Genomic DNA, 22717 nt, shown 5'->3' with positions numbered 1-22717 from the left:
AACTTTAGACACATTGTACTTTACTATCAACAGGATCTCACTATTTCCTGAAACAGACAGGAAAGAATTTAAAGAATCAGGATCCATTTCAAAGCTCTGTCCTGAGCAACATTTATATTAGAGTAAGAACTTACTCTGAATGAATAATGACATCTACCCAACCCCCTAAGTGTGGCTATGTAGTCTCACTGTAACTGAAATAATAATAATGCTAATGATGCACCACACATTGTCTCCAGAAAGACCGTAAAAGAGGAATCGTGAATAAATTCAAATGCAGAGCAACTAAAGCATGACATCCCTTGCTCTGAGAACCACAGAAGCAGAGACAAGTGCTACAATTCTAACAAAGTATTTTCAGTGTACATGTTAAATAGAAGGCTCAAAATAGTCACAATTTTTGGCTGTTTGGCATCCAAATTATTTATCTGTAAAACTCCGTGGATAAATTTACATGGCTGGAAATAAACTGGGGAGGAAATAAGTATGTCTCAGCAAGACTGTGTTTCCCGATGAGTCACGGTGAACCGGCATTCACTTTTATCATTCTCCAGTCCATGTTCTGTATGTCAAACACCATGAAACCACAACACAGATTACAATACAAGGGTCTCAAGGTAATTTTTGAACTGAATTTTCACCTAGATATGATCCTGCCAAAGAAATCTCAGTCCATTCTGGGATTTTTCCACATGATACATACTATCACAAATTTCCCAAATTGGCCTTAACAAGTATTCATTTGAGGAGTTCCACGTAATCTGGTGATTTCAAATCTTTCAGGAATCTGGAAAACCCATTTCACCTGCCTCATGACAACAACGATAGCACAAAAAACACTGATCCATTGTTAATTGCAAAGCCATACTGAAAACTATGCATAAAATGAATGCTGACCCATTTCTTAAAATATCAATAATATTATAAATGCAAAAACTAACATAAAATATAGTATTTAATGGAAAAATCAAACATGATGGATTTAAAAAGAAGTCTGAAAAAAACTACTTCAAATATTAAAACAAAGAGTATAAACTACAACTAAATCAAGTATAACAAATTCTAGTACATTGATCTTTAATATTTATATTTTGATTCATTGTGGAGTCTTAATTTTTCAACTATGTATCTTAATAGTTGGCAAAGATAACCACAAAGCAGTTCTCTAAAAGCCTTGTGAAAAAGATGTAATTTTATATTCTATGCATATTTTAACTATATAGACAAAAATGTTATCAAGTTATCCTTATTGTTATCAGTCTGAGGAACTATTATTTTGTATTTCCATTTTCAAAACAGGATTAGAGGAGAAACAAACTTGTTCTATACGAAATGATAGTGATCCAAATCCAATTAAATATTAGGTCTTAATGACGCATATTTTGCTCTTCTTTTACTATCAGACTGACAGATAAATCCATAGATCAGGATCTGGTGGTCGGGTGTGGTGGCTCACTCCTATAATCCCAGCACTTTGGGAGGCTGAAGTGGACGAATCACTTGAGGCCAGGAGTTCGAAAGCAGACTGGCCGACATGGTGAAATCAGATCTCTACTAAAAATACACAAATTAGTCAGGTGTGATGGTGCATGTCCGTAATCCCAGCTACTTGGGACGCTGAGGCAGGAGAATTGCTTGAACCCAGGAGTGGAGGTTGCAGTGAGCCGAGATCATGCTACTGTACTCCAGCCTGGGCGACAGAGCTAGACTTTGTCTCAAACAAAACAAAACTAAACTAAACTAAATTAAACTAAACTAAACCCCAACGGATCTGCAGTTCTCCAGGCCCAGGCAGAACAAGTCGGAGGAGGGAGTCCATCACTTCAGGAAGCCTATGCAGGGGCACTCCGTGACTTATTTGTAACATCACTCTCTCCCGATTTTAAATAATAGATTTCAAACAGGCACCTGGCCTATTTTTCCTGGATTATCTTATTTCATGAAAAATAATTATTTTAAATTATTTAATCACCCCGTTTCATAGTTCTTAGAATCCTATGAATTTCAACACAGTAAATTAGCTTTTATAATAATTTCACAGATACTATAAAAAATAGATAGTGATCACTTACATTCTTTAGAGAATCTTTTAGTATAAAGTATATCAACTGATTTTCCAAAACCATAATCTTCCATTCATTTCACAAATAAGCAAATTCAATCCTGTGCCTTGTGCTAGGAATGTAAGTAAGTCTTTTTTGGTGAAGGATACAGATACATTAAAAATGTTTAAAGTAATGTGAAAAGTACCATGGTAGGAAGTGCTAAGACATGTGTCAATTGTTTTGGGGTCAATGAGGGAAAGAGAAAAACTCCCATCCTTTGGGGTCTGGGGACACATCATAGAAGAGGCAACATTTGGGCAGGATTTTAAAGGATAAACAGGAAGAATGTGCAGTTGCTGGAAACAGTGTGGGCAAAGGCTGAACAGTCTATAAGAAAGTCAAGTGTGCAGGAAATGGGAGTTCTGGGACTCTGGTTAAAGTTCTTATGAAGTCTTTAGCACCCTTTTTGTTACGTAGAAAGCACTAGAAAAGTATTATCTATCATAATCATCATTAATATAATTGTTATTGATAAATGGAAAGAACATAATAGCATATGTATCTGGCAGGGCAGGTTATAAACAGATTTTAAAAGACCTTGATGTATTAGGCAAAACTTTGGTAAACTTTACTTTGTGCTTAATTCTGTAAGCAGAAGGAAGCCAATAAAGATTTTTTAGGGAGATGGAATAAGGGTACTACTGTTTAGGCTACTTGTGCCTAAACTACTTGTTTAGGCTACTTTGTTAGGCATTTCTCTTACTTACCTAGCCCTCATGTATGTTTTCAGATAAGAAAATTGCAACTGAAAAATTAAATAATATCCTTTAGGTCAAATTGCTGGTAGGTGGCAGAGGCCAGAGCCAATATTTATAGTTAGCTTTGTTCCCAAATATTACCACCCCTAGTGGTTTTTCTGGAACTGAAAGGTTTCCCAGGAAGCTGTACTTTCAATGCCTTGGGCAATTTAGGATGAGTTTTTCACCTCCCCCACCACCACCACTACTACTACTACTAAAACAATTATTAGTGGTTTACGTGTTGGCTATTGAGGTAAGCATTTCACTTGAATGGTCTTTTTTGATTTTTACAACTCCAGAAGTTAGGTACTAACATTTTCTCCATTTTCTACATAAGCAAATTAAGGATTAGAGGAGCTGATATTGTGGGTAAAATATAAAAGTAATCAATTAATATATTTCCTAATGGTAAGTTAGGCATTATATCTTTTGAAACTCTGGCAAACATTTATTTTGCCTGGGTACAAGTAGCATTGGATTTATTAAAAAATTGAGAAAATAATTTATTTTAGTCCAAATCAATAAGGCAAAAGAAAAAAATGGAGCAAAGACTTGCTGAAAGTTATACCCAAGCTGTAAAGTAAATAATAAGTAGATAAAAAATCTCAAGGGACCAGTTATTACAGTTTTGAGAAGGTACGTCAATTTCTTTCTGAAGAAGTCAACTTTTGTAGAGATTGACTGACTTCAAAGAAGATTACCAAGTGTGAGAAGGAAGGAGTTAGCCAGGATTATGTGAAATCTACACTCCAGAAAAATCCATGAATAGAAAATAACAATAATATCCACATTGATCATTAGGTTCACTTCCCGTGTCTCCAACATAAGAATGCATAAAATTCTAGAACACTAAGAGCTAGAAGCTACTTTAAAGTTAGTCACTGAGTTTAATTCTCAGATATCACAAGCAAGGAAAGTCAGGCCAAAATTTTTATCTCATACTCTACAATGGGTACAACTGGCACAACATTTTGGGAAAAGAGAACAGACATAAAAGGTGTGGTAGGCAGGAAAATGGCCTACCAAAGATGGCTATGCCCTAATCCCCTGGAACCTGCGAATATGCTACCTTACTTGGCAAAAGGAATTTCAGAGAGATGATTAAGTTTTTGTACCGTGAGATGGTGAGATTATCCTAGATTATCCAGATGGGCCCAGTCTAATCACATAAATCCTTACAAGTAGAAGTGAAAGGCAAGAGTAAATCCAAGAGATTCAACACAAAAAAAATGCTGTCTGCTTTTGCTACCTTTAAAAATGGGGGACTGAGAGCAGAAACTAAAGAATGTAGTGGTGTCTAAAAACTGGGAATGGCCTCCAGTTTACAGGAACCAAGAAACAAGAAGTTCAGCTCTACAACATCAAGGTACCAAATGTTGCCAACAATCTGAATGAATGAGCACGAAATGGATTCTCTCCTGGAGCCTCCGGAAAGGAATGCATCAGGAAGACTGACACCTTGATTTTAGTCTGGTGAAGTCTGTACTCATATTTCTGATCTACAGAATATGAGATAATAAATTTCTGTTGTTTGAAGCCCCCAAGTCTATGGTAGTGTGTTTCAGCAGCAATAGAAAGCTAACACAAAAGATATCCAGATTTATTGATTACAGTTAAAACAAAAATAACTAATTTTCTTATCAAGTGTGCTCAAAAGTGTGAAATAGCTTCCCCTTAGTTGAAATAACACCGAATATACCTTGTTATTCCACAGTCATTGATCATTTATTTATAAGTCATTATGAAGCAGGATATTTCCCCGACCCCTTCACGGGACTTGTGACAGGGGTGCCTCATTTACTCAGCCTGCTGCTCTCAACTCCTCGAGGGAGAGAGCACACGAGCAAACAAGTACGGAAACTGGAGTGAACAAGCGCTGGAACCAGCCAGCCGCTTCAGTGCCAGTGGGACCAAACTCCATTCACTCGGACCTGCTGTGTTCCACCTCTTGCAGGAGGGAGTGCGCAGGTGAGTGGGTGTGGGAAGCAGCCAGACGCTTTAGTGCTGGCAGGAGTGAACTCCATGCAGGCTCCACAGCAGCATACAGGCAGGGGTGACTGTGACTCCCAAAGCCCCAGAGGGCTTGTTACAGTGCTATTTTAGCTCTGCTGTCCGTGGTCAGCTTAACTGTTAACAGCTCAGTGGGTCCTTTGCCTTTTCATGTTAGATGGCTACTCTCCACCAGCCAGGGCAAAGGGCCAGTGTGACAGTCTTTTGTATCCTCACTCGTGGCTCCCAAGCTCTTGTCTAGTGTCTGGGAAAAATGTGGTCGCATTAACAAAGTGAAAGATAGTAAATGTGGGAGATTTTATTGTCTATGAAAGTGGCTCTCAGTGGCAAGGGGAGCTGAAAAGGGGACGGGGTGGGTAGGTAATTTTCGCCTGAAGTCTGACCATCTCTGGCCAGATTCTTCTCCAAAGTTGCACCATCAAACCATCTCTCTGAAGTCAAGCTGCTTCTCTCCAACGTCCAGCCATAGTCCTGTCTACCAGCTGAGGATTTTTATAGGCACAGGATGGGACGGTGTAGGTGGTTTAGGAAAAGACAACATTTGAGTGGGAAAACAGGGATAGAAGTTCTCACTTTGGGCCACAGTTTCAGGCTTTTTGGCTTGAGGGTGGCATTTTTGCCAGGGACCCACCCTTTTCTGCCTAGAATTTCTCTGCCACTTGTCCCCATCAATTAGAGATACTGTGTTCTTGCTTTAAAATACAAGCAAATACACAATGGTGACTGTAATAATTCCTGCTTATACCAGTTATGTCATATCCTGAAGCATCATTGACTTTACAGTTGAAGTATAGCAAAAGGACATTATTGTTTTTGGAGTCACATTATGTAGGTTTGAATCCTAACACATGCCACTGGTAGCATCTATGACTAGAAAACCACTTAAGTGTTCTCAACTTCAGAATGGACATCAGCACAGTGGGGCTAATTTTTATTTCAGAGGCTTTTGAGAAGCAACTAGCAAAGAGCCTAGTACTCTACAGATGCACATCAAACCTTTGCTGGATAGCTACATTAAAAAATGAAATAAAACACACAAAAAGGCATTTACAAAAACCCCACTATTTCTCAGGCTCTGGTCATATTTGTAGTGATTACCATAGATGTCTAGACAAAAACTCTTTATTATCTAATTGAAAGGTTGTGATAGTCATTATGGCTACTGATCAGTTACTTCCAACTCTTCACTTTCCAGATCTCTTTTAAAGTTGGATCTAGCCACGTGACTTTGCTTGACCAATGAAATTGAAGAAGTGGCTTGTGTCACTCCTACACAGAACCCGTGAGATCCAATGGCCAATTCACCACTATGCCTTGCTTTCGCTGAAACAATCATGGAAACAAAGAGGTGGACTGGCAACCGCAGTGGTCAGGGAGTATGAGAAAGAAATGAACTTTTGCATGTACAAAGCTGTTGTAGTATTAGGATTGCTTACAACCTCAGCAAAACGTAGCTTATTTTCACTTATACAAAGTTTTTCTCCATTTTTTCCATTTTGAAATATTGAATTTTTATAGGTTCAAGTTTGTATTTTGTCTGTATCTAGACAGTCTCTTTCAGCAATAAATCAATTCAAGGTACATAACAATAGCCTTGAATTTCACTTAAACTGGAATGTCTTCTTTTTTTAAAAAAAAGAAATCTTGTGCACTTTTAAGGCTCCACAATTGTACTTTTTAAAATTCTGCACTCCTGGACACGGTTTGAACCCCGAGTTTCACGTTTAGACAGCCCACAACTAGACAAACTTGACAAGGACAAAATGGGTCAAAAGTGTCATTTCTTAGGAATAATTAAAATCATCTAATGTGGATGAGAGAGGTCAGACTAGCATCCACTTCTCACTAACCTTTAGAGTTACTGGACCGACAAAGGAGGAAGCCTTCAATAAATGTTTATAGTCAAGCCAAAAGGTTAATGGAGATAAAAGTAGACAGCCCAAAGGTAAATAATAGAGGACTAACCCAAGAAACTGGTGACATAACGTTGTCCCAGGGATTCCAAATTTTGCTAGAAAAAAAAAGATACTGAGGATTTCCAAAAGGAGGGTTAGAAAGAAATGAAAGTCACAGGAAAATCTTCCCATGAGATGAGCTTATTTTTACATTACATGCCTTTAACAGAAGTAGAAGTGTTATTTGATTTAAAAAATTGGCCTCCATTGACTTTAGTTTAGGAAATACAACAAAAATACCATTAGAGAATCTCATGCCAATGCCATGAGATATAGTTTGATGCTGTTAAAAATGCCCTCGGTGTGTGGCTTCCTTAACTGGGTAACAGATCAAAAGCACTGAGGCCTGTTTGGCTAAATACTGCTCTTTTAACAATTCATAGCTGTTTATATTCTCTCAGCTATAAAGCATATTTGACAACAGGCCTAGAGGATTTTTAAAATTACTATAGACATTACATTTATATTGTGAGAACCAGAAATACACACACACACACACACACACATACACGCACACACATTCCCTTGCCCTTAGGAATTGTACACTACCACCACTGCCAACCTCCCCTAACTGAATTATTCCCTACATTTAAATGAAAAAAACGGTGCTGTACATGATTTGACCTTGTACAACCACACAAAATTTTACACAGTGAAAGTTTCGGTTAATGTATCCAAGCAGTTCTCCACACTGGAACTCAATTCAAATTCAATCTGACAGTCAGGAAAATATTATATCACACTCCTTTTAACTATGTGAAATCTCTAGAGACAGTGAATTGAATTTGAAAATTTCCCTCACCAACAGCTATGGGGGCATAACAATTACAAATCTTGGACTACTTAGACTGGGGAAAAATATGCCCAGGAATAATTCAAGACCTTATACAATTGAATTTTCAGTAATCCTGGGCATGGTCTATAGTCTCAACATTATTGATTTGACTGGAACTATACAACTTTTAGTATGCTAATTTCCACCCAACAAAATAGTGCTTTTTAGTAAATGCCATTTAATAAGTTAAACTTTTGAAAGTTAAACCAAGTGACAGTTTGCACTTGATGCTATTTAGGCAAAAGGCCTTTCTTTATTTCTTCTTTTTTTTTTTTGAGAATAGAGTGTCATTTTAAACTACATAAACAAAATCATTCCATTCCATGTGATCCTGTAGGGTCAACATTATTGATGTGATATAAAAACAGGTTCTCAGGCTGGGCATGTAATCCCAGAACTTTGGGAGACTGAGGCTGGTGAATCACCTGAGGTCAGGAGTTCGAGACCACACTGGCCAACATGGTGAAACCCCATCTCTACTAAAATTACAAAAAACATTAGCCAGGTGTGGTGGCAGGCACCTGTAATCCCAGCTATTTGGGAGGCTGAGGCAGGAGAATTGCTTGAACCTGGGAGGCAGAGGTTGTAGTGAGCCGAGATTGCACCATTGCACTCCAGCCTCGGTAACAAGAGTGAAAGTCCCACTAATAAAAAAAAAAAAAAATAGGTTCTCACAGATAACACCTGAATATTCCCCATGACTAATTAATGTTAAGTACTCAAACACAGCGAGGCATATCACTTGCTTCAATTAAAATCTTGTGATTCTATTGAAAAATGGAGTAAAATGACCACTGAATTAAATTGGGATGTCCCTTAAGTGAGAGTTGCAAAGTGTGCATGTGTGTATACGTGTTTCTATATACAGAGATTTCAGCAAGTAACTTAGAAAACTTCCAAACGCATACATATTTTAAAAAGCTATCTTATTTGTGTTTATTGTTTGGGAAATAAGAAAACTCAACTTCTTAAAACATTATCAAAGTTGCATTGCTTGAAAAAAAATTATATGCTATACCTACTTTCGAAACTGAAGCTCAGCATATTAAGAATACTCCTAAATTAGAAAATATGTGAAAAGGACAAATGGGAAAGACATTAGCAACATCCTATAACAAGAACCACTACACTATATAATTAGGCACAGAACAGATTTATGAATGGAGATTCCAGGAACATTTCATTAGATTAGAGTTTTCTTGGAGCACAGTTCTACAAAATATCCTGTAAGAACAGCATGAGAGTGAAATTCCAGAGAACTTCTGCTAACAAATGTCTTCGAGTAGAATGTGGTATGTGGGATCTCAAATATGATAAGAGACTTTTCAAAAACAAAATGAGTGTGAAATAAAATGATAGAATTCTTGGCTATTATGTCCATACTCCTTATGTCAGACAGTTTTATGTCTATGAACCAAAAATTTAAATAATCATTATCTCTGAGGTATATTTGCTTTTAGTTCTCAAATTGTTGGAACATATTATCTTAACATGAGTCACTGCTTGAATATAGGAATTTCAGCATAAGAAGTAATGATCCTGTTAGAAGAGAAAATACAAATAGTTCTACAGATATGGGCTATTAAAAACAATCTGTTTGCTTCCAAATATCATTTCATGATATTTTTAAAAATAATATAAAATTATTTTTCAAGATTACTCACTCTAAATATATAGATATTTCATTTTCAAATGGAAAGAATCTCTAGATGAATATAAACATCTAAGCTATTCAAATATTTATTATACTTTCATTTTCCAGAAAGAATAGACTCATTTCTCTTTCCCTTTTGCCAACTTCACTCCCACAGCCTCATCTGTTCCCCACATACATTTGGCTCCAAAGAGGAACTACTCCCTCCAAACTGGCAATCATTAACTTCAACCTTTTATTTTATACAGCTCTGAAAGTCACAGGGTGTTTAAGGAGTGTTGTTTTGCTCCTGGCAGAATTTCTGGGCTTGCACCTAGTGCAATGCGCAAAAAGTGTGTCAGCGCTGAAACTCTGAGAAGAGAAAAGTAAATTGCTCTTGAGTGCCCCTTCTTACATAAGGCTGTCACATAAACCTGTGGCAGGGTTCAGGGATCCAGAGAGCTGTGGTACCAGCTGTGTGACCTGGGGCCACTGAACCTCTGAAGGTCTCAGCTTCCTTTTCTGTTAAGATGATCTCATATGTACTACAGCTTGATAACGATATTATTGTAAGACTTTTAATTGTAGAATTTCCATCAAATCTTGCTCAAATTCTGAGTGTGGAGAAGAAAATATATGGGAAAGCTCAACACATTGAGCTTATACTTACTTAAGGAAGCTTTACCATTGTATTGGCCAATCGCTAAATAAAGCCATTTTAACTTACTACATTTTGATATTTTAACCCTTTTAGAGAAAGTGATTGGTGAAAATAAAAACGCTAGCCTGAAGAATAAAAAGAGTATCTAGTAGAGGTGCATACAAACTCAATGTGAATGCCTTGTTTAAACCACTGTAAAAAAAAAAAAAAATACAGTGGTCAATTCTGTTCATCAGTCTCCATCTGTAGCTGAGAATTACCCCAAAAGTATTCTGTGGAAGAGAGAAAACACTACCCTGCACAAAGTCATCTTCAGATACTAAGATGTGTCCACCTTTCACGAATGAATCCACTGAAATATGTAATGAATCTCTCAGTCACCATTCAGGCTGACTCCTTTTTATTACTGTTTCAGTCAATCTTCTGCCAAAAAAGAGGGCAATTCTGGATCCCAGTATTAATATAGTAAATTTTAAAACCAAATATACAATTTTTCTTTTAATTATATGGTGTTTTCATGATGTGTATTCTTATATCCATCTATAGACATAAAGTATTAACTTGCTTATATTTTGAACTTAAAATATACCTGATATTACAATATTTGAAGTTGATGGAAGGAGTCTATGGAAAAACTAGAAGAATGGAAATAAGAAGGGGATCCCCCTCCAAAGGGAAAAAGTATGTGAAATTATTAAACTATATCATAGGTGCTGTGATGACTATAGTATCTTTTGGGAAGGCAGATTTTCTGAGACAAATTATTAAAAGTCAAGTTACTGAAAGTCAGATGCAAAAAAATAAAATCTTGGCAAACTAGTTGGCAAAAGTGTGGAAGTGTTAGAGTAGCTGAACAAAGCTTGTCTAATCTGTGAGACATTTTAGTAACAGAAATATTATAAATGTTTAAATTAAGTATCTAAAGTAAAACTTCTTCCATCAACTTCAAATATTGTAATATTAGGTATATTTTGAGTTCAAAATATAAGCAAGTGAATAGATGTTTATAGATGGGTATAAGAATGCACATTATGAAAAGAACATGTAGTTACAAGAAACATTGTATATTTGGTTTTAAAATTTACTATATTAATATCAGGATTCAGAACCATAAAGTGGTTTTCAGTTTTGTTTTGTTTTTTGTTTTTTCACCAAATCAACAGATGCAGAGGGATTATACTAATTCTGCACTTTTACAGAGTAAAAGCCAAGTGTCCAAGTCACTTGCCTTCATTCTGGAGCCAGGCTGCCTCCTTGCTTTCCATGGAATTAACAATGAGAAAAGGACTCCAACCAAACAGATCCACTCAACATGCTCCCAACCTGAAGGACCTTTGTTCAGCATCTCTGTCACTCTGGGGCAACTAATGGAGCATGCTAAGAAGTCAGAATCAAATGAGATAAATCTTTATCAACAGTGCCCCTGGAAAATGTCTTAAATCTTGTTGTTGCTAGTTTTCTACGGGATGCTCTTTGTGAAAGGCGAGGTCTCTGTGTTCATTGTAAACCTGAAATTTTATATTAAAATATTTAATTTCTTAATTGGGTAGATTTTGGAGAATATTCTCAGTCATAAGAGAAAATTACATTTTAGTCACTGCTTTCTCAATTCTCTATCCTATCATATTCTTTACAAAAAGAAATATGAATAAAAGCATCAATGTGTGTATTGGAAAGGATATATAAATAATGCTAACATGACAACCTGAACAATTAAAAATTGTTGACTGGAAATAGCAGTGAGTTAAATTATACAATTAGTTGCATGTGTATTACACTGAAGTTTGGGCCAAGTTGTTTTGTTACTCTGAACGATTTTTTTTTTTTTTTGCTAGATAAATAATATAACCTTATATATAAACTCATTCCAATTAGTAATAACTAATCAGCATTACTTTTGGATTTCTCTATATTGTTTCTATTTTGAAAGTGTTATTTAGGTTATTCTGCTTTTAAAATAATCATTTTACAGGGATGCCCTCTCGCACCACTCCTATTCAACTCAGTGTTGGAAGTTCTCGCCAGGCCAATCAGGCAGGAGAAAGAAATAGAGTATTCAATAAGGAAAAGAGGAAGTCAAATTGTCCCTGTTTGCAGATGACATGATTGCATATTTAGAAAACCCCATTGTCTCAGCCCAAAATCTCCTTAAGCTGATAAGCAACTTCAGCAAAGTCTCAGGATACAAAATCAATGTGCAAAAATCACAAGCATTCTTACACACCAATAACAGACAGAGAGCCAAATCATGAGTGAACTCCCATTCATGATTGCTTCAAAGAGAATAAAATACCTAGGAAACCAACTTACAAGGGATGGGAAGGACCTCTTCAAGGAGAACTACAAACCACTCCTCAATGAAGTAAGAGAGGACATAAACAAATGGAACAACATTCCATGCTCAAGGATAGGAAGAATCAATATTGTGAAAATGGCCATACTGCCCAAGGTAATTCATAGATTCAATGCCATCTGCATCAAGCTACCAATCACTTTCTTCACAGAATTGCAAAAAAAAAATTACTTTAAAGTTCATATGGAACCAAAAAAAAGAGCCCGCATTGCCAAGACAATCCTAAGCTAAAAGAACAAAGCTGGTGGCATCACGCTACCTGACTTCAAACTATCCTACAAGACTACAGTAACCAAAACAGCATGGTACTGGTACCAAAACAGATATATAGATCAATGGAACAGAACATAGCCCTCAGAAATAATACCACACATCTACATCCACCTGATCTTTGACAAATCTGACAAAAATAGGAAATGGGGAAAGGATTCCCTATTTAATAAATGGTGCTGGGAAAACTGGCTAGCCATATGTAGAAAGCTGAAACTGGATCCCTTCCTTACGCCTTATACAAAAATCAGTTCAAGATGGATTAAAGACTTAAATGTAAGACCTAAAACCATAAAAACCCTAAAAGAAAACCTAGGCAATACCATTCAGGACATAGACATGGGCAAGGACTTCATGAACAAAAGCAATGGCAACAAAAGCCAAAGTAGACAAATGGGATCTAATTAAACTGAAGAGCTTCTGCACAGCAAAATAAACTATCATCAGAGTGAACAGGCAATCTACAAAATGAGAGAAAATTTTTGCAATCTACCCATCTGACAAAGGGTTAATATCCAGAATCTACAAACAACTTTAACAAATTTACAAGTAAAAAACAAACAACCCAATCAAAAAGTGGGCAAAGGATATGAACAGACACTTCTCAAAAGAAGACATTTGTGCAGCCAACAAAAATATGAAAAAAAGCTCATCATCACTGGCCATCAGAGACATGCAAATCAAAACCACGATGAGATACCATCTCACACCAGTTAGAATGGCGATCATTAAAAAGTCAGAAAACAACAGATGCTGGAGAGGATGTGGAGAAATAGGAATGCTTTTACACTGTTGGTGGGACTGTAAACTAGTTCAACCATTGTGGAAGACAGTGTGGCGATTCCTCAAGGATCTAGAACTAGAAATAACATTTGACCCAGCCATCCCATTACTGGGTGTATACTCAAAGGATTATAAATCATGCTGCTATAAAGACACATACACACGTATGTTTACTGCGGCACTATTCACAATAGCAAAGACATGGAACCAACCCAAATGTCCATCAATGATAGACTGGATTAAGAAAATGTGGCACGTATACACCATGGAATACTGTGCAGCCATAAAAAAGGATGAGTTCACGTCCTTTGCAGGGACATGGATGCAGTTAGAAATCATCATTCTGAGCAAACTATTGCAAGGGCAGAAAACCAAACACTGCATGTTCTCACTCATAGGTGAGAACTGAACAATGAGAACACTTGGACACAGGGCGGGGAACATCACACACTGGGCCTATCGTGGGATGGGGGAGGAGGGAGGGATAGCATTAGAAGATATACCTAATGTAAATGATGAGTTAATGAGTGTAGCACACCAACATGACACATGTACACCTATGTAACAAACCTGCACGTTGTGCACATGTACCCTAGAACTTGAAGTATAATTTAAAAACATAATAAAATAATCATTTTATAATTTTAAAGAAATTAAGGATATTCATTATTTATTAAATAATATTTATAGGTTATCTACCATGTAGAATACTCAAGAATACAGAGATGAAATATGGGTTACATTTCTTCAAGATGTTCACAGTATATTAATAATAAAAATATCTAAGTGGTATGCACATAGATTGTCAATATTAGTAATCAAGCTCATTATAAGTTTATGATTGGTACATGTGGAAAGTGCAACACATATTTGATGGTCCATGACCAAACAACAACATAGTAATAGATCAGAAGTGGTTAACAGAAAGGATTTTCATGACAAATTGAACTACACTTTAATTTTACAGTTAGTAACACTGAGGCCCTCTCCAATTTAAAATAAAAGTCTCTAAAATATGGCTTATAATTTTTATAACTATGTTTAAAACCTAATCATAATGGTCTTTTACATGCATGTTTTGGTTTAATCCATGCACCTCTGCACCTATTAGACATCATTTTAATATATATTCATTTAATTTCTGACTGCTAAATGAAGTATATCTTAAAAATACATTGAAAATATATTTTGAGAAATATAATCAAGATGAATATGTATAGATATCAGTTTAAGCATATATTCATTATCTCAGTGTTCCTTATTAATCAATAGTAAAAAGATGATTTAAACATTTGTATTTTGGGGGCCAGGCTGGTTGAGTTTACACTGCATCACCATCACTTACTAGCTGTATAGCCTTGGACAAGGTACTTAACTACTCTCCATCTCAGTTGCATGTCTCCAAAATAAAATGCAATAAACGCATTTATGTCATAGGGTCATTTTGGTGATTAAATGAGTTAATGTGCTTAAGCAGTACTGGGTATGTTATTCTATGTAAGTGAATGCTTTTGTTTCTAGTATTTCTAAAGAAATGTGTTTCCATAAAGGTATAGAACTCTCAGTAAAACAAGAACTTTGGCTGGCTAGAAAACACATTGCTCTCATATATGATCTATAACATTTTATTAAGCCATCATGATGTACTAAAATTCTAGGTGCCACATTACTTTTTTAAATCAATTTTTACAACAATTCTATGAAAGAGATCATTATGCCCATTTTGGAAAGATGAAAACTGAGAGTCTAAAAAGTTAAACAACTTGTCCAAATTCACACTGCCAGAAACTGCCTTAGCCATGAGCTGTCTTCTATTTTTCTCTTAGCAAATCTATAAGAAACAGAATTCTTTCTATGGTGTTAAAGCAATGAGAATCTCCTTAGGAACTGTGTTAAATATCAATTTTTCATGTCCGTGAAAACTAGCTTAAATGATCTTCCATGAGTCAGTGGTTAGCAGTTTCTGTTTTCCATTATGCATGATTCCTAGCTGCACTTTGTATAGGCTAATTACATGGTGCCTCATTAATAATCTTCAGGGTTTTTCGAGCTGTGAAATTTATAGCTTTTGTGGTGAATTATTTCTCACATTTACACAGTTTGGGGTCTTGTAAGTCTAGTTGAGATACTAAATATCAATATCAGACATCAAGTAGGAATAAGGGGAAAAGACCGAACATAGTCTAGCTAGTGATTTTAAAATATTGAAAAGCAGCGAATACTTATTAATATTTTATTTTTATGACTGCAGGCATTTTTATACCTGTAGAGATGATTATAACATAGAATGGATTTTAAAAAGCCTATAAAAATGTTTCCAATCACAAGTAGAATTCAAGATGACTTTCGGTTAAAATTCACTCAATTCATCACTGATTGCACAAGAACAAATGAAGAATGGTATTCTCTTGGTGCCTAACATCATGGTCAACAGACATAGTACAGACTCACCATAATACAGCCTCACCACATTATACTCTGTGGTGAGGCATCAGCATGCAATCTGAGCAGGCGGTCAGGCCGGTCTTCATTCCTGCAGGTCTACCCCACTCCTCAGAACCTCTGGATGCAACCACTTAGGGAACCTAATCTGCACTCAAATCTTGGCTCACTGGTGGAGGATTCTACACTTAAAAAATATATTTCAAGCTGGGTTTAATTAGTATGTTCCTCAGATTAGATTACTGTTGCTCACAGGTAGACTGGATCAAAAGCTGACAGAGCAGTTTCACCTGCCAGCAGAAGTTCAAGTTAAAAGCGGGAAGACAGAAAGAAGCCTCAGTAAAGAGCATAGGGTGGAAATAGTGCAGAGGTGAAGAAAAGGTAGTTATTCTGATTCAGTGGGTCTGCAACCAAATACTTCAAATATAATTTAAGTATTGTTTATGGCATACTCACAAAACGCTTCCAGAATGTGGTGAACATGACGATGAAAGGACGCAGAAAACACAATTAACACAGTGGCTAAGTTCTAGAGCCATGTTGCTTCAGTTTAGATCCAACATTTGCTACCCATTTATGGTGTGGATCTTTTCTTTTCTTTTCTTTTCTTTTTTTTTTTTTTTTTTTTTTTGAGACAGAGTCTTGCTGCTCTGTCCCCCAGGCTAGAGTGCAGTGGCGTGATCTTGGCTCACGACCACCTCTGCCTCCCAGGTTCAAGCGATTCTCATGCCTCATGAGTAGCTGGGATTACAGACTTGCACCACCACACTCAGCTAATTTTTCTATTTTTAGTAGAGACGGGATTTCACCATGTTGGCCAGGCTGGTCTCGAACTCCTGGCCTTAGGTGATCCACCTGCCTCGGCCTCCCAAAGTGTTGGGATTACAAGTGTGAGTAACCACTCCCAACCTATGGTGTGGATCTTAATCAGGTAGGTCAAATTCTCTGTACATTGGTTACCTTATTATTATTATTGTTATACCATATGAACCTGTTGCAAATATTAAATGATGCTTACAAATCACTTAGATTTATACCCAAAACATAGTAAGTGCACATTTATAATTATTATGTGTACTGATTTGGGTAAATGAGACAAAATTTAAGAAATAATTAAATTTCTGTGAAAAGACCTATGCCTATTTATTACATCCAACTTCAACAGAATGATCAATGTGTCATAAATATAAATGTGTAAAAAAATTATGACTTTGACCAATCTTTTTACCTTGTATCTAGTAAATAGATTGCTCCTGGGGAGAAAACTTTACCACTGCTAGCACAATGAAAGGATTTTAATGGCAACTAAATAGAAATTGAATAAAATCTTCCCTTGCATGATGAAAAGCTCTATCTATTGGTTATAACACACTACTATGTTTAAGTTACTCCAGATTTTTTACCTATTGTTTTCACTAGTACTTACCAAATCTAACAACTTGCTTGTAGGGCATTTGGGAATTCGTTTGAAAAGGCTCTGGTCTTTGAGTTTCTAATTATGCTACTTCCCTTCCTTGGACTCTAAATTGGGAATGCCTTATCTAGTATAAACATTTCAGAATATGCAAATTCTTCTTACACCATATGCTATAAAAAGCCTTAAATTTAAATACCATAATCTTAAGTACTTATTTAATTTTTTGTATGTTGTCTCATTTGTCAACTAAAATCAAACCAAGCCAAAAACAAAGCAAAATCCCCCATGACTAAGAAGACCTTGCAGTTTTCCTTAAGTAGTTCCTATTTCATGCTAGTTATACGTATTTTCTAAAATGATCTGGAAATTCACTAAACTTAGGTTTGGTTCTAACTTTGTCAGTAAGTGGTTAGATTACCTTTGTCAAAAATGTATGAATTCCCTGAGCCAGTTTCCTCATTTTTAGAGGAAAAGACCAGGATTCCACAATGTCTAGGGTACCTTCTGGCTCTAAGTTTTCATGTATTCTAAATAGATGAAACTCATGAAACAGACTTCTCCAGTGTTTCTCAGTCTTTTTAAATCTCTGCTTGCTTTCTTGATGTTAAAAATAAGTTCATGGGCTTTAATATTTAGCAATTTGAATAAGCACAGTGACTATAAATATAAACGGCAAAAAGGTGCCCCACTCCCTAGAAGCAAAGAGTCCCTTCAGTAAATACACATACACCTATGCACATCCTTCGACCGGGCTTCTCCCTCATTAGATTTCAGAATCAAAACACTGTCGCTGTTCACATCAAAATGAATTTTCCCTAGTTCAACTTTGCAGAAAAGTAAAACTACAAACTCAGAGTTTGCTCTGTCCTTGACATTCTTAGAGCAAAATGCTTTTACTAACTACCCTGTCTTCCATATCTTCTAAGACTGTGCACCCCAGATAAGGCAATAAGCTTGAGTGTATATTTCTATTATTGTGCTATTACTGACTAACCCAAGTTCTAGTTTCTAATAACCAAGACTATAAGAGGGTTCTTCCTTTTTCATGTTATTAAATGAGACTTGTTACTGCCCTTCACAGTGCCATGGACAGTACCCGTGCCACCATAAGCACTCAGTGAACACTTGGCAAATGTTGATGAGGGCATACTATGCAAGATACACGGACCAATTTCCTTTTTGGGCCAAATCACACTATTCTACAACACATGGAAGAAACTTTGATAGTTTTGCACTAGACTAGTTTAAGCAACCCTAAAGTAAATTCAATGATAAGGCCAGTTGATAGCAAAATCTCAAGCATGAAAAATGACACTGTCTTCATTTTTTACGCATAATGTCAAGTATGGATTATAAATAAACTGGAGAATTTTCAAAACCCCTCTAATTTAATTGCTGTGAATAGACTAAACATATACAACAAAACCAAATTATCTTGTAGGTTTTCCTGTCTTAAAAGCAAAGATTTGGGGGGAAGGAGAAAGGGCAAAGAGTGAAACTAGTGATAAAAAGGAAGTGTCCAGCCTTGGGACTGGTGCATAGAGTCCTGCGTTCCAATAAGACTCGACAAACAGCTCTGATCAGAATCTAAGTGACGGGAAACAGCCTGTAGCTTCGAGATTAGCTGCTTCACACTATTTCTGAGTTAAGCCAGCACAAGTAACATCATGAATGCATAATTATAATTATGCATTAGAGTATGCATAATGATCTCAAAATTAGTAAACAAAGAAAAAGCATCAGAATTTCTCAGCTATTTTCAGGTTCCTGTTACAGAAGACAAAATATGACTAAGATTTTAGGGAGGGGTGTCTACTGAAACTTTTTTTGCATGAAATTTGCAAACTTGAAGAAATAATTGATGAATCAGTATTGACTTAAAAGTCTCTTTTAGGAAACTCCACATAAATGAGTCAAAGAAATATAACAGGGTATTTGAAAACATATGAAGCAAACACACAACATGCTCATAATTAAAATACCTAAACCTCAAAAAAGAAATAATAATTAACATCTTGCACTTCTGTTATTGTCTAATAAAATAATGTGTATGCCTGGCATTGTTTGGAAAAAGATAATGATCTGTGATTGGCTAAAATAAAATGGGTAAAAGAACTAAGAGATGTGTTGAAGGTAATTAATGGCAAGTGGCAAATTTTTGTTGTTTTTGTTGTTGTTGCTACTGGATTCCAAAAATCTAACCATAAAGAGGTCTCATATTAATGTCTCCAGTTGTTATGTAAGTTCATTTCCTTTCAGCTTTCAGAAGTGAAGATGGAATTCTAGTTGAACAGTAATATCTCTACATATCTTGAAAGACGGAATTCTAGTTGAACAGTAATATCTCTTCATATCTTGAAAGACAGTTACATCATGTAACTTCTCATGTAACTTCCATTCTTTTTTTTAAAATGTAACTTTGCCTTTTTAGGGGGGCAAAATGATATGATATTCTGGAACCCTAATCTTTTCTCACGGTACTATTTTTACTACTTTGCTCTGAAACGTGGCCAAGTTCTCCTCATTCTTCATAACAGAGTCTTAAACCGAACACCCTTATCTTAGTAAGAGTGTTGGTAAACCTGAAAGTGAATGGGTCCTACTAGGACCTAGTCTATATACAAGGTAAGCTGCTAAGGTGATTTTCAGAGCATTTATTCTTCTTCAATGAGGCTAAAAAGATACCAGAAACTACCTGAACTACTTTTATATTTCATTTTACTTGCTCTTCCTTCCTATCACAATTCAGAAGAACCTTTCAACATTCTTCCTTTGCAAAGTCGTTCCTGTATTTTTTTTTTACCATGTTCGTTATTTTCTTCACCTAAAATTTTTGTATCCTTTACTAAAATTCATCAGCTTCTGATCCATAATATTTTGACATTTACTCTAATAATAATTACTCATATTTTCTATAATCATCTTCTCCAGTGTTCTTTTAGGGTTCTCACTCCTCCCAGCCCCATCTTCTTCCCTTTCTATTCTTTCCCGCCCACCTCCCCAGTCTCCTCTCCCTTTTCACCATGGTGTGCTTTGCAGTATCATCACAAGCCTCAGTCATCATTTGGCTACGTTGACATATTGAACAACTTGTTTAAAATCTCCAATTAAATCACACAATCACCTATTTTGCCTGCTGTTAATTTTTATTATATATATCATTTTGACTACTGAAATCATTTAAATCTATTTTAATCAAATATACCAATCAACAGACACTTACCGATCACCTACTATGGACAAAGGCAATCCTGAGTGTTGTAAAGATCACAAAAGGGCAGTTATTTTGAAAATGTCTGCAAGCTTTTATAAATTTTGAATGTGGAGAGAGAATGGTTAATCAAGCAAGGCTGTATAAAGTATCTTCCCAATGCAATCAATGGCTTGGCTGGAGAATTAAGAGAAGAGAAATCATTGCAAAAGTGATTTGGACACTGAGGAAGTAATTTTGAGATGGTGATCGAAGTCAACTTTGTCAAGTAAATGATAATCCAAGTTTCCCCCATGAATTTAAAAGATAGGAAAATGATCATTTTTTCTTTCCACTAACTAGTTTCCTAGTAAAGTGAAAATTTTCTTCTTTATTTCAACTTTGGGAACATCTGCATTTTTTATTATATGTTGGTTCACATGCTGAAATGTTACAGACACATAGACAATTAAAATATGTAGTGACTCTGTAGAAAGAGAGAGCAAGGGAGACTGAAAAGTTCACAGACTTTCTAATGCAGAGCCAAGTCTAGGTATATTATTAGACATTTGAAAAATTCTTTCATACTCCAACCAAATATTTATAGCTTGTTTTTGGTCAACAATCTTGTTATTATGTTGTTAATGTTAGATGACTGTACTAAAGACATTCTTTAACCAAACCAGGAAAAAAAATTGTGTGAAATGATTAAATACAGAGAATCCTAGTTATAAATAGACTCTAAAAGTTCATTTGAAAATGTGCCATTTGGAACTGAAATTACATTTTTCACCTTTACAAGGGTTTCTCAAACCAGAGACTGCAGACCTCTCAGGGGCTTCAATATTTATGGGCATTTTTTTTTCAAATGGACGTTTCCATTTTAATCTTAATATCCTAATACAACAAACATGAAAACCAAGGTACTTTGTAATGCATAATAGCAAATCAGCTATTTTATAGTAAAAATGCACTTTTGAAATGCAGTAAATAGAATATTCTAGTTTATTTAAGATGGCATTTCTCAAATGGTAGTTCATAAATCCCTGGGAAATTCTGAACCTATTGGATTTTGTTTTCTTTAAAAAGTCTATATCTTACCCAGTTCTTTATGAGTAAAGAACTGCATAGCCTCAATATTACAAATGGTCAAGTCTCAAGGTTGGATTATGAGTAGGTTACTTAGCTCTTAATTTAGCCATGCATTATATATGAATTCCTATGTCTAAGAATAAGGGTCAGGCCAGGCGTGGTGGCTCATGCCTGTAATCTCAGCACTTTGGGAGGCCGAGGTGGGTGGATCACCTGAGGTCAGTAGTATGAGACCAGCCTGGCCAACATAGTGAAACCCCAACTCTACTAAAAATACAAAAAAGTAGCTGGGCATGTTCGTGTGCCTGTAATCCCAGCTACTCAGGAGGCTGAGGCAGGAGAATCACTTGAACCCAGGAGGCTGAGGTTGCAGTGAGCTGAGATCACGCCATTGCACTCCAGACTGGCCAACAAGAGTGAAACTCCATCTCAAAAAAAAAAAAAAAAAAAAAAAAAAAAAAAAAAAAAGAGTAAGGATCTTTTGCTAAAGGAGAGAAAAGGAGATTGAATGTTTCCTTTTCTGGTCACAGGAAAATTTTTAATGTGTTTTGTATTCTTCAGCCTTCTCCCATCTCTGTTCCTGTCTCCCTGATTTCAAAATTGTTGTCCCTGATCCTTGGAGTTTTTGAGCCTCTTCAACTCCCCTAAAACAGTCTCCTTATTTGAAGTATGTGTCCCATCTTACAAATTACTCCATGTGCCAAAATGACCATTTTTTCTCTTTTTCACCATAAAGCAAACAGACAAACACTTCTATTCATTTAGGGGATTGGTTCTCAGTAGGAAGGCAATCTGACTGAATTGATATGAAGGAATGAATGATTGCTATGCCACTAATTTATCCATAATTATTAAGCCACTCATCGTTTTCAAAATTTGTTTCTCTTTCTCCAAATCTAAAGAGATATGGTCTTTAACTCCTCCAAGTTTTTGTTCATTTTATTTTTAAGTCTCTCCAGTGGCTCTCCTGGCTAAATATTTGATCACTGTAGAATGGCCAGGGCGCAATTTGGGCATTTTTCAGTTAATATAATAAGCAAAAGTAAGTCAGGAGCTGTCTGTAAATAATGTATAAACTCGATGGCCACAGAAGCCTGACATCCTGACTTTTGAGATGTTTGGAGTAGGCTCACTGGTTACCAAGTTACCACCATGGAAGTGCAATGAACTATGATCCTAAGAATTGTGTTCTTCTTTCTTCAGAGAGTCATTTCTGAAACTGCTGAACTCT

The 22717-nt window shown here is 36.0% G+C and overlaps 1 protein-coding gene across 5 annotated transcripts in view; it reads right to left on the bottom strand.

Moving 5' to 3' along the window:
* Positions 1-22717, bottom strand: part of ZFPM2 (zinc finger protein, FOG family member 2) — a 488351-nt gene that overhangs the window by 169087 nt on the left and 296547 nt on the right. Inside the window, exon 1 of one of the 5 annotated variants that reach the window (XM_030938122.1) lies at positions 1398-1421. The exons of the other annotated variants lie outside the window; for them this stretch is intronic. Coding sequence (XP_030793982.1) covers positions 1398-1421 — 24 coding nt within the window. Of the gene's footprint in view, positions 1-1397; positions 1422-22717 lie in introns of those variants that run through there. 5 annotated transcript variants of the gene reach the window in all.

This window comes from Rhinopithecus roxellana, chromosome 9 (assembly GCF_007565055.1).
Source record: "Rhinopithecus roxellana isolate Shanxi Qingling chromosome 9, ASM756505v1, whole genome shotgun sequence".
Lineage (NCBI taxonomy): Eukaryota > Metazoa > Chordata > Mammalia > Primates > Cercopithecidae > Rhinopithecus > Rhinopithecus roxellana.
This window is presented reverse-complemented; position numbering and strand designations above follow the sequence as displayed.